Below are 13,341 nucleotides of genomic sequence, written 5' to 3' on the forward strand. Positions count from 1 at the left end.
AATCTCCCACACAAAAAAATGAAAGATTTGTAGGAGGCTTTTAGTGAAAATAGTTATATTATCTGAGAAAAATACTAAAAAAACTTAATATTTTACTTAAAAAATTTGCTATGATGTAAATCTCCCACATTAAAAGGTGCCATTAGGGGAAGGGGATTTCCCACATTAACTGTTCCCAAGGTTAACAGGTATGGAGGTGTAAAAGCTTTGGAATACTAAATTCTCCTCAATGCTAGAGATTAAGAAATACCAAATGCTTCTATGCACTGGTGATTGAGAAATACTAACAGAATACTGGGAATTAGCACTAACAAGAGGCTATGATTTGCATAAAAATGAAAATGATTTTATACAATATAAATGTTTTACTACTAGTATAAACAATAATGATACAGAAAAATTATTATAAACATCAGTATACAAATTCACTATAGTACAAAGTGGTACTCCATAAAGATGTTTATACCATTGGTGTGAATAGTAATATATCACGTCACTAAATTAATATATAAGCTACTTTATCTGTTATTTATCAAATGTCATTAACAGCCCAACATTTGAGAGGTGCTGTAGTTGAATAGTGATGAAATACACAATGTGACCTGTTCACACAGTTTATAAATAGACTGATTATTTATAAACAGCACGTGTATTCATTCACACATTATTTTTTCCAAAAATGAAACTTTTTACCATTCAATTATCTTTTTCTTTATGAGAATTTTTTGCATACTGCAATTTCTAATTTTCATCATTTATTGTCCATATCATGCAAAAAGCTTAAGAGATCTCCTTTATTTTTCCACATTTTAAGCTTTGTAGGGTACTTCACTCCATATTCTTCCCCATCATTTAAGTGGGACAAGAATAAGTAAAGCAGACATATATATACAAATCAAAATATTAATATCATGTATAAAAGTTCTACAGTGCAAGACAATTTCTAGTCACACCAATTGTATCAATCCCATCAAATTTTCAAACATCACATAAAAATAAAGAAAAATAACAAAAAAAAATACAACAATTCACCTTTTAAGTGTCTTAGGGCAATATTTAAATATCAACAAAAAATTACATTACTTGATTCAAATCTGGTTGACAAATCATTCCCCAGTTTGTCCTTTCTTGGAAATATAAATGTATATCAATAATAAGCTCTTGCATATTTTGTGAAAATCAGTTTTTTTAGCATCCAAAAAAGTGATAAGAAAAATATCAGTCTAAAGTATATCTATTAGGTTTATCTGTGAAAACATACAGTCATAAGATGCACATATAAATCAAAACAATACAGTCAAAATACAGAAGAAAATTATACTATATAGTAGGTAATTTTCATGAGTGCCAAATTTTGTGGTTTTGTGAAAAGGGTATTAAATTTTTGCTATCTTTATTTTACCCCTCCATAGATATGGTCTATTTACAGACAACAGTGGAGTTAAATTTGGCAAGATTTAATTTTTGCATTTCTTCAATCCTAATGAATATAGCGAAAATAAGCACCTCACAAAAACTTCCTGCTACAAGATAGATTTTCTTAATTAGCAACATTTTAGAAGAAAATACAAATTTTACTCTTTAATCAAAGTCACTATTGTGGTGACATATTTCTGCATGAAATTTCTAAGAACGGTGAGGAAAATTTCAGTAACAATTTTGAGGCAAAAAAATTAGTTCATAATTATTTATTTGAATAAAACTGTTAGCAAAAGCTGTTCAATGATTATGTATTATGCTTACTTCATCGAACACATTCAAGCTTGTAATAAAAGTTACCAAAAAACAAAATCACTATATCAACAAATTAAAAACAGAAAGGAAAAGACTTGTCAAAATTGTAAATTTGGCATTGCACCTTTTGAAACTTGAAAATAAAGCCCTTTTCTAAATCTGTTTCAAATGAGACACAAGAAAAAGATCACACAAATAAACCAAATAATGTCCTTTGGTAATCAACCCAATACACATCTGACTTTTGATCTTTCTATACAATACCCATTCTTATAATATTTTATAACATTGCCACTTGATTATCTGCATCTTCTTCTTCAACAACGTCAGGAATTTTCCACTGAATTTTACGCCCATATTCATACATCTCCTTGATCTTTGCTCGAACATTATCAGAACCCTCGGCTGCCAACTCCTGATATTTTTTATGCAACTGAATTGCTGTCCTGGCGTCTTCAACTGAGTCATGGGTAGCAGACTGGATGTTGATTTCTGAAATTAAAACAGAATATTCACTATTTACAAAGCCAAATAAGTAGGAAAAGGGGCTGACCTGTGAAATAAAGGTTTCTTTTTTCCCTTAAGTAGCAGTCTTTCTAAAAATCAGACAGAAGGTGATTCATGCATGTTAAAAACCTACCAAATTCAGTCTTATTTCTTGTTCAGAAACAGCTACTGATCACGTAATCAGTCTAAATTTTTCATCTGGTTGTTGTGCTTTTGAAATAAAAATCATATAGATTGTACAGGAAACTTGCACTTTGAAAGAGTTATTGTTCTTGATTTGGCTTCATTAGGTTGCTTTCATTGGGAGATGAATACAAGATTTTCTTAAAAGCACAGATCTAAATGCAGAAAAGATTGTTGTTATTTTAATGTATAGAATACGTACACTGAAAAAAACATTGTTCGTTTGGTGGGTTTTTCTTTACCATGAATCACTTTACCATTAGCAGTGTTTGAATTTTATGTTGACTGGTACTTAATACTCAACACTATAATCAGTGTCAGTAACATCCATTATTAGTTAAACCTTAATTTTCTTCGGCTGATCTACTCCCAAGGCAGAGTTGTCTTTTTTTTATATTTGTTATGTGTACCTCTCTTTACAAAAAACAAATTTTAGTACTAACAGTTCATATGCTTAATTAAAATATTAATGATTTCTTACAAAAAAATCCCATTTTAATTCCACCATTTTTGTTGGTAAGTGCTGATTGTTGACAGAAACTGATCATTGTAGCTTTTAATATCTTTATTGACAGTTTGTTTGTTGGGGTTTAACGTCCGAGCAGCAATATTTCAGCTATATTCAGACAATGAACATGAAATGAAAAAAAGGATGGGTCACAAGGATAATAGGGTTGACAAATTTTGATTGCCACTGGAAAAACGGGGATGGGTAAGGTCGGGCAATTTAGCCTCCTGTGGCGGAGCGCAAAGGTTCCTACTCCTATCAAATACCACAGCAGGGTTCTTTAACGTGCAAGGAACGTGGCATCTTTCCCAACACGGTGCACCACTATGGTTTGCGGTCAGGTTTTCCGTATTATAGCCTGACAACCCCAGCATGAAACACGCCAGGGGTACCCCATTCCACCACCTGGGGCACACATCTCAGTTGCTCTGTGGGCAGAGCGCCTAGCCCCCAGCTAGGTTTCTGAGCACTATTTAGTCGCCTTTTACGACAAGCTTAGCACTGCTGCATGCCTATTCTTTTAACACCTGGACCTGCACGAGGCCTTTATTGACAGAGATGTAATTTATCATAAATTTGAAAATAAACAAACATTTGGTAGGAATGATAACCTTCAACAGAATTTTTTGGTGGGAAATTAGGTAGTAAATTATGGTTTAATATGGTCAAATTATCAACATTACACAACACCTAAGGGAATTAACTCTGTAAAAGTCAGCAAAATGTTTTATTTTTTGACATTCTGATTTCAAACTCAAAGCATCTTAGTGATCAAAAGTTTTATTGATGAAGCTACTATATGTTCATTGAAATTCTTCCCATGAGACATTCCTTGAAATTTATATAATTTGCTTCTTTTATCAAAGTGAAGCACGGAATAAAATTTCAAGAAATTTAAACAAGCCAAATAAATTTTAGATTAGATGTTAGGTACCCCTTTGAACAACATAAACAAATCCATGATTTATGTTTAAGACAAGGAAGACAGAATATTATTTTTTTTTTGTCAATTATCCAGAATTTTGGACAGAACCGAAATTTGTTTTCAGATGCATGTAGAAGGTGGAAAAGGTTTTCTATCTTTTTTGCTAAGAAAGACTTACTCAGGAAATACCAAGCTAAGAATTTTAAAGAGATGAATCTTTGTCGTGGGAGATGAAACAATTCTACAGTGTCTACAACCTGATTCTTAGGTACCTGAAAAAAAAACAACAAAAACATACAAGTACCAATATGAACATGATGAATAATATTGGACACTTTTCGACACAATTTTTCAGACACTCATTCACACAATGAGGAATATTACTACAAACTTTCATCACTATATGATCAATAATGTATGAAAGCAAATGCTTCAAAGATAAAATGTGAAAGGGAGATTTAAATTTCTATCAAGACAAAGACTTAAATAACTTTGGAATGTTTGAAAGTTCACATTATTTGAACTCTTAATAGTAACCAAGGTAACTACTTAAATCATTCCATTGGATAATGATTATTCAATCAAATGAAGACAAATTCTATGCGATGGAATCAGCTTTTTCACTCTATTATATTACCGCTATAAGACATTGATCATTGATCAGTTTCTGATCAGTCATTGATCCGTTAAACTGGTGATTGCATCACGTGACCAGTGAGCAGTAAATACATTTTACCGACTGTTGTTTTGCATGTCAATTTTGCACTTATTTACTTCATGCAATATATTTAGATATCAATTAATGACTCTTATTTTACATTTCTTCAATTTCAAATAAAATACAATATTTAGATTTAATACCTTAAATTTAAGATAAATTTAATCATTATCATATTGAATTTATTCTAATGGAAATTCTTGAATTTACATGAACCAAACATCTTTCATGTTACATAACAAAACTGTGATCAGATCAGTCAGCGTTCACTGGTTATCGATCCCGTGGCAATAAAAAAATCAGGGGTCATCGATCCATCAAATAGTTGCATAGATTGGTTCAGGGACTGTAAGAGACACAGGCAAACAAGTAACATCAAAATGCAACTTCAAAAGGAAGCTGCTACATATCATCCTTTACACTCAAAGAGACTTGAAATATCTCTGTAAATCAAAAATGTGAAAAACTGGCAGACAGACATGTCGAAACAGCTCTTTACTTACAAAGAGATTAATAACTCTGAAATCTTTCTTTAAACCATGTCCAACAAATGTGACGCCAGACTGTACAAGGTATCGTAGCTTTAAGTAGGTTGATTTCAAAGTGGTCAGATAACGTGATGACAAACCAGGGTCTAGATCACCAGGCTTAATACCAGAATACTGTGTCAAATAGTCTACAACCTATTGAAAAGTAAAAAATATACATTACCATAGAGACAAATCAATAATGGTGAAACGATTAATCCTGAAAAATTATTTCAAGCCACTCAAGGTTGTAACTTTAGACAAAAGGTAAGATTTTGTCTATATGTTGTATGTTGAAGTATTCCATGAAGGAGAATTGGATATATTACTGAATGAGATATATGGTGGGATATGGGGACAGTTAAGGCCTTATAAAACTAGTTAACGCCAACACAGACATGCACCTGTTGTTGGTCATTAATGTGTCTTTGAGTCGTTGACTTTTTAGTTTATTATGAATCATCATTCTATTACCAAGAATTTTATTACTTTTGTTGTCTGCGCCTTTCAGAGTTTACTTAAAGGTGTGTTTACACTTCTCGAAGAACTACTGGTGATCTCTGTTAGTATTTACTTTTTTTTTTATAAAGGGTATGCGATGGTGCATTTGTTGCGTTCCACTGTATTAGTTCCTTTTTCTACTGAAGACTAAATCAATCAAAACTTTAAAGTTGACATTACAGAATAAACATTAAGTGATATCCCACCACATAATGGTGAAAAAAGGGAATGGCAAATTGTTCAAAATGGTGTTTTTTTCCTTCTTGAAAACTGACCTTAACCTTAATTTTATGGTACTAAACAACTGCACTTATAGGAGGATATGACATAGTACCTGGGTGTCAAAAAATATGGAAAGGACATGAAAACATATGGTATTTTTTTTAATTCAAGGCAATACTTTTTTTTATCCTGATCCAAGCCAGTGGATAATATTTGGACCCTAGAATATTTGAGTAGCAATCTTCATAAAAAATAGGGAAAAGGTGATTCATAGATGTCAAAACCCACAGAACTTACTTTCATTTCTAATGCAGAACAGACCACATACCCAGTTTCAGTTAGTCACTTGCTTGCTGGATGTTTTTTAGATAAATAATATAGATAGTGTGTGAAATTGACAATTTGCAAGAGTTACAGTTCTTGGTTTGGTTTGATTTGGTTGATTTTAGAGGAAGATGAATGTATGGACTTCTAAAAAGTACAGATCTGAATACAGTAAGGACTATTGTCACATGAAAACATAGCATAAGTAGATTTAAAGAGTATTGTTTGTTTGGTGGTTGTTACAACACTATAAAGCACCTCTACCATAACCAGTGCCTGAATTTTATATGGAGTGATAACGTAATATGATTTGCCTCTATAAGACCAATAGGGACATTCTTTGTTTTATAATTACCTGCTCCTGTGTACAGATGTAGTCATCCAAGAATGGCTCTCCTATCTGATCTCCTTGTCTAAAATACATGGAAATTATTTTAGAACAGTTTTCATAAAAAACAGTAATTAAGATCTATTCAGTAATAGCAAAATTAGTGTCAAGCTGTCTAGAAATTTATTATTCTTTATCAAATTTTCTGACATTTTGCTTAACCAATTTTTATCTACATGTTTTACTATAATCTGAAATTGAAAATCTGAACAAACAAGCTTGAACTTCTGACATTTGCATAAACTAAATAAGTATCTGTAAAAATCCATATATTTCTGAGTAAAATGACTAAGTGTAACTATCTCCAATTTCCGTAATATTTCACCAAAATCAAATTCCTTTGGCCCTGCATACCTTCATCATGTGTAGAAATATCCTGTAAAATATTGTAGATGTAGTTCAAAAACTGTACAAAGAGATAGCAGGACAAGCCATGATCATGTATAATCCAGAAGGACGGATGAATGGACGGACAGGGGTAAATTAATATGCCCCCGACAGTTTGTCGTGGTGGCATAAAAACATATGTTGCAAATATTCCTATGTATTAATTGATTTTGTTCCCTTTATTTACAGAAAATTTTTGCCGTATTTTCAACACATTGGGAAAATATGGTATAGGGGACAGAAAGGTGTCATATGCAAATCCAGACTAAAAACTGATACAAAACTGACAAATATGTACTCCCAATTAGGTTACGACTTGCAAAAAAAAAAAAAAAATTAACATTCCCAAGAAGTGAACAAAGTACTACGCCAAAAAAGCATGTGTCGAGGAACATTTCATTGGCTTCTTTACCTGGTTTTGAAAAAATTATGCCTGACAATTGGGAATTTTCCTCACTTTGGTAAAAATATTTTTCAACATTTTGGGAAAAGTCTCCAGGGGCTGCAATAAAAGGGTAACAAATTCACTGGTATTTAGTATTTCAAGTTCAAACTATAACATTGCCATCTACAAAGGGAAAAAACTCTGCCCACACTAGTTTATTTGTTGAACTTGTACCATCCAATTCACACTTACCCACGGATACACGTAATTCTAGCTGCCGTTAAATGACTTGGTTTGATTGTAGATCTTGTACCATCACTCCTTAACTCTGATTCTTCCTATAGACATAAAATAATAACATTCTGACCAACTTGGGTAAGTCAAAAAATACTAACATTCTGACCAACTCGGGTAAGGCATAAAATAATAACATTCTGACCGACTCAGGTAAGGCATAAAATAATAACATTCTGACCAACTTGGGTAAGGCATAAAATAATAACATTCTGACCAACTTTGGTAAGGCATAAAATAATAACATTCTGACCGACTTGGGTAAGGCATAAAATAATAACATTTTGACGCACTCAGGTAAGGCATAAAATAGTAACATTCTGACCAACTTGGGTAAAAAAAAACATTAATTGTCTATGTAATAATCAAGCAGTGGGTGTAACATGGTTTGAAAAACCCACTATTTTCATACCTGTAAACCCTCCCTCTTTGAGAAAGTCTCCCATGTGGGAGACACAAATCTCCTTCTTTCACAAATTTCTCTCCCCAAAATCTCCCTCTTAGCAGATATACAACACAAATTATGTTCTAAGTGACTAATTAAATTGATATAAATATAATGTTTATGTAACATAATAATCGTTGAGAAACCATTAACAATTAATCCTTCTATTGTACAAATTACTCTAATTTTGATTAGAAACCATTAGTAGATGAACAAGATTATCATAGATTTTACATCTTTGTTTAATTTTTGTACTTGGATTTCTAGTAAAATTATCTTTTTTTCTGCAAAAAAGGTTGTCAAGCTGAATCTCTCTCTTAGAAAAGAAGAAAAATTAACTTGACTATTTGCACCATCAGAATCAAGGAATTTGGTAAACTGAGTTATAATTTCATTGAAATGCACTAAAAATTAACATTTTACAGGCAGAAAACTCTGTCAAAAACCTCATTTTTCTAACATTCTGTTAAAGAATTACTGACCAAATCCTCTGGTGCAGAGATTATATAATGGTCTTTTTAAATAGAGAAGCATGAAGGAGTGAAATGATAGTCAGATCAGTGAGATTTTGACATGCATGTTTCTCATTTTTCCCATTTTATCTGATTCTCACAAAGACTTTAATTAACATCAATATAATAGACTGAGGCCTAAAAATAGGTCTGACCTGACTGACCTTTTTGCATGGACAAACAGAAATCTAAAAAAAAACTATTACCCCCCCCCCCTTTGCTATGCTTCAAAAATGAGGCAGATCTGACAAGATTGATACTTGTAACCACATCCCCTGCAGCCACAAATTAAGAATGAGGCACAAAGTCCCATAACCTTGTAAAATCTGTCAAATCATTTAAGAAGTTTCTAAGAAGAGGTGTCCACAAAGTCAAGTGTGAAGGATATATGCTCAAACAGACACACTGACACTGGTATTTTATGCCCCGATCAAGTAATTGAGGGGGCAAAAGACATCTACACATCAGTTGATCTACAATTAGTTCCGTAAAAAGAATTTTATTGATTATCACAAACTATGGGCATGTAGTCTTATTTGAATTGTAAATTGGTCCAGCAAAAGGATTTTCTGTTCAAAATTAGACAGTGCATGAAGCTTATAATAGTACTATTGTTAGGGGAGTACCAATATTCACAGATTTCATGGGCGAGGTAAACCATGTAATTCGATTCCCAACAAAAAGGATTATTTATTTTAAATTGTATGACATGATCATCAAACCACGAATTCATGAATCAACAAACTTGCGCTTTTTCCCTAATCCACGAAAATTGATACCCACGAATATCAGTACATTCACAGTAATCCACTAATTTATAATTAAGTAAAGATAGCTGAAACCTGATTTAGTGACACAAACTCAGCATCCAAACCACAAAGATCTTTTTCTTTTGGATGATCTTCATCTGTTAAGGCTGTGAAGGATATCTTCCTTCTTTCTGGGGCAACAAGGCAGTTATCGTCATATAATACTGTCCGACTGATTGGGTTCTTCACTGAAATATGAAAGGTCTAATAAAACAAGTACTGCACTCAGGGTTATTTCTTTGTATTAATCTTTTATGACTTTGACCTCTGACCTACAAAGTTATTCTCAAATAATACTAACTAGCTTATGAAAAATAATCAACAAATTCAGCAGGAAATGAAAGATGATAAGTAGAAGTCTTAAAGCTCTCTGTGTGGATAATAAATTTCATAAAATATGACATACATGTACTACGCACATCACAAACCCAATAACTTATAATGTTCTGTCAAAGTATCGGTATTTTTCTAATGCAAAATAACTAATTGTTGATTAATATCACACTGCAAGAATTGGACAAATTTTCGATAGAATGCTATTTTTTTTCAAACAGAATGATCTGATCCTGAGTTGTCCATTTGCAGTGCACTTCATTAGGGATGGCCAGGTGTTATCTCAGTCCAGGGTTTGACACTAACTTCATTTGTTTGGTGGTCAACAGGACTAATTCAGAGATAAAACAGATAGTCCACAGACAGTGATGAGGGTTCTGTTCTTAGATCTAATGAAAAATATGGCAAAATTTAGATAGACCATATTACTACCATGAAAAATTTACAAGTAGTCCTGTCCAATGCACAGGACTACAGGACTACTGTTACTGTCGACCCCAGCTCATCTCAACATACAAATTCAAATTACCACTGTTCTAAGGTCAAGGAGCATCAATTTCTGATGCAGGACGTTTGAAATATCATTCACTCAGGTCCTGGGTCTAATTGAGGACCTTTCAAAAAAAGGCCAAAAATTTGAAACCCTGATCAAAGTTAAAAATGACCAAAAACTTACTCAACTGAGTCAGTTAAAAATGACCTATGATTAAAATATAGTCTGAAAGATGCAGTTAGGGTGTTTTTTTTCACTTTATTTTCTCCTTGACCTATTGTTACTTGAAGATAAGAGATTGATTACTGCAATGCCACAAACTGAAAAAAAGGAAAAATACTGTCTAATGGATTAGCCTTTTCTGACAGTATTTCTCTACACTATTTACTGCACCCTATAACCATTTCTGAAATTGTCAACTAATTAATATAGGAGAAAAAAAATCAGAAGATATGGTAATTGCTGTAATTTACAGGGATGATTTTACGAGGTCGTCAAACATAGTGGAAATTGGTAAAATCGAAAATGAATAAACTGTAAAAAAAAAGAATCGTAATGGTAAAGTCCGGATTTCAATTAGCGGAATTCTGATAAAAAGCAGAAACAATCATCCCTGGATTTAATTGAGGTATGATTTTGTAATATTTTAAGGGGAGTAATAGTATCAATGTAACAGATCAATTCTTGAGAATAGGATACTGTAAACATACTAATTTTGCGGAGTTTCACTTTTTTTCACAGTGGACAAAAAACCATGAAAAATAGTTTCTGTGAAATTGATTTTCAACACTACATAATGTTAATCAATTACAAAACTTCAAAATTTGATACCCAAGGATATTTCCACTTGACAGAATCTGTGAAAATTTGCAACCACGAAATTTAATATGTTTATAGTAACTGCAGTGAAAAAAAAACTTACCTTGTATGTCATAACATCTAACCAGATTTTTCTTTATGAAAAATATCGAACAAGGTATCTTCCAGTCCATGTTGAAGTTAGTTGCCTCATGCTGAAATAATACAAAATGTAAATTTTGATGAAATTAAAAAGTTTTTCAAATGTCTAAGGAGTTGTAAGAATGAAATGTAAGGAAATTTCATGTGAGGCCTTGCTCCTAACTGCCTAAAAAAATATTTTTCCATAAACTGGCAAACATCTTTAAAATAATGAAAATTTAAACCAGATATTAAATGTATAGTATTCCTAATTTATTATAAATACAAGTACATGTATACCTAATTTTAACAAGGAATCTGTGAGGGACGGCTGACTTGTGATATCCCCATTTCCCCACTTTCAATATAAGGAAAATAAACAAAGTGAAAGGTAAAACAGGAAGTAGTTATTTTTTTCATACAGCATACCTACAGGAAGAATGTGTTAAAATTTCAAGCCACTGTGATGAGTAATTACTGAGTAAAGTATGGAGGAAAAATTGTTAGGGACGGAAACACGGACAAGGTTAGAAAGTATCTCAAAATAAAAACAAACAAAAAACAGCAAAAAAAAAAAAAAAAAAAAAAGCAAATATAATTTTTTCTCACAACACATTTTTATACGATGCCTTACATCAAATGTAAAATTTTTGTGAAAGTCAGTTAATCAGTTGTAATTTAAAAAAATGTGTACAGACAGACAGAAAGAGTGGTTCCAATAAACCTTTTACATTTTGTTTTCAAAGGGAATAAAAATTATCTACCTTTTCAATAGGAGTAATGGAGAAATCGTTCATCAGGTACCACTGTGTACATGTGACTCCTTCCTTGCGTTGATGGAACGTCTCTCCAACAAATATGTGGCTGACAACAGTGTTCCCATTCTTCTGGTCCTTTATATGTCCAACAGTGGCATACAAATCATAGTACTTCACACAGGGATCCTCATGTTTGGGTGCTTTTGCCTAGAAACAGATGCAAAGATTGACTACATGCCTTAGCATACATTTTAAGTGTTAGTCAAACATCTCCAAAAAATACAGAGAAACAGATGCAAAGATTGCATGACTACATGCCTTAGCATATGATTAAGGTATTAGTAGACATTTATTTTATCAATAAGGAACAACATTATACTGTTTAATTCTGCTTCGCAAGTTTTGTTTCATGGTTTTATAAGCTTTTTCAAGAAAAAAACAACAGATGTAACAGGAACCACTACTCTGGTAACTTCTGCTTCTTCCCAATAACCATATGTAACAACAGTTGTGATTGGCCACAGATATTTTTTTTAACCAATCAAGTTCAATAGTTTAAACATATGTGACGTTCTTAAAGGTTAGTAAATATGTCCTTCCTCAAGTATGGCTGGCAATCCAAGATGAAAACATTAACACATTTGACCAGCAGATTCGTTTTCGGTCTGACAAAAACTTCCAAGCTGCCAGTCTGTTTGTTGGGGTTTAACGTCCGAGCAGCAATATTTCAGCTATATTCAGACAATGAACATGAAATGGATGATAAAATGAACATGAAATGAAAAAAAAAGGATGGGTCACAAGGATAATAGGGTCGACAAATTTTGATTGCCACTGGAAAAAGGGGGATGGGTAAGGTTGGGCAATTTAGCCTCCTGTGGCGGAGCGCAAAGGTTCCTACTCCTGTTGAATACCACAGCAGGGTTCTTTAACGTGCGAGGAACGTGGCATCTTTCCCAACACGGTGCACAACTATGGTTTGCGGTCAGGTTTTCCGTATTATAGCCTGACAACCCCATCATGTAACATGCCAGGGGTACCCCATTCCACCACCTGGGACACACATCCCAGTTGCCAGTGGGCAGAGTGCCTAGCCCCCGGCTAGGTTTCTGAGCACTATTTAGTCGCCTTATATGACAAGCTTAGCGCTGCTGCAGGCCTATTCTTTTAACACCCGGAGCTGCACGGGGCCCAACCTGCCATTCAAAATGTCTGGTAATGTGGCAAAAAGTTTTGAGATGTCTGGTTAGTTAATGTTTAAACATAAAGTTTAAATAGTAAAAGTGTGTTATGACCATCAACTTAAATCTATACTCAGTAAAAATAAAATATTAAAATCATGACCAAATATTTTGGTACAAAGCTTTTCAAAACCAGGAGATTAAAATGAACTCATATTTCCTCTGCATATTCAAACTTTACAAACCTTTAACTCTTTTGAATGACTAA

The 13,341-nt window shown here is 32.9% G+C and overlaps 1 protein-coding gene across 2 annotated transcripts in view; it reads right to left on the reverse strand.

Moving 5' to 3' along the window:
* Nucleotides 1–345: 345 nt before the first annotated feature.
* LOC148602749 (PAN2-PAN3 deadenylation complex catalytic subunit PAN2-like) overlaps nt 346–13,341 on the reverse strand; it is a 41,305-nt gene continuing 28,309 nt past the window's right edge. For both annotated transcript variants that reach the window (XM_088551430.1, XM_088551429.1), the window contains exons 21-28: nt 11,899–12,099; nt 11,118–11,208; nt 9,403–9,557; nt 7,562–7,647; nt 6,505–6,562; nt 5,079–5,258; nt 4,036–4,129; nt 346–2,226 (exon numbers count right to left, since the gene is read on the reverse strand). In XM_088551430.1, coding sequence (XP_088407556.1) covers nt 2,015–2,226; nt 4,036–4,129; nt 5,079–5,258; nt 6,505–6,562; nt 7,562–7,647; nt 9,403–9,557; nt 11,118–11,208; nt 11,899–12,099 — 1,077 coding nt within the window. In that variant the 3' untranslated portion in view covers nt 346–2,014. The remainder of the gene's footprint in view (nt 2,227–4,035; nt 4,130–5,078; nt 5,259–6,504; nt 6,563–7,561; nt 7,648–9,402; nt 9,558–11,117; nt 11,209–11,898; nt 12,100–13,341) is intronic.

Source organism: Perna viridis, chromosome 11 (assembly GCF_037379345.1).
Source record: "Perna viridis isolate PV_CMFRI_1.1 ecotype Kerala chromosome 11, ASM3737934v1, whole genome shotgun sequence".
Classification (NCBI taxonomy): domain Eukaryota; kingdom Metazoa; phylum Mollusca; class Bivalvia; order Mytilida; family Mytilidae; genus Perna; species Perna viridis.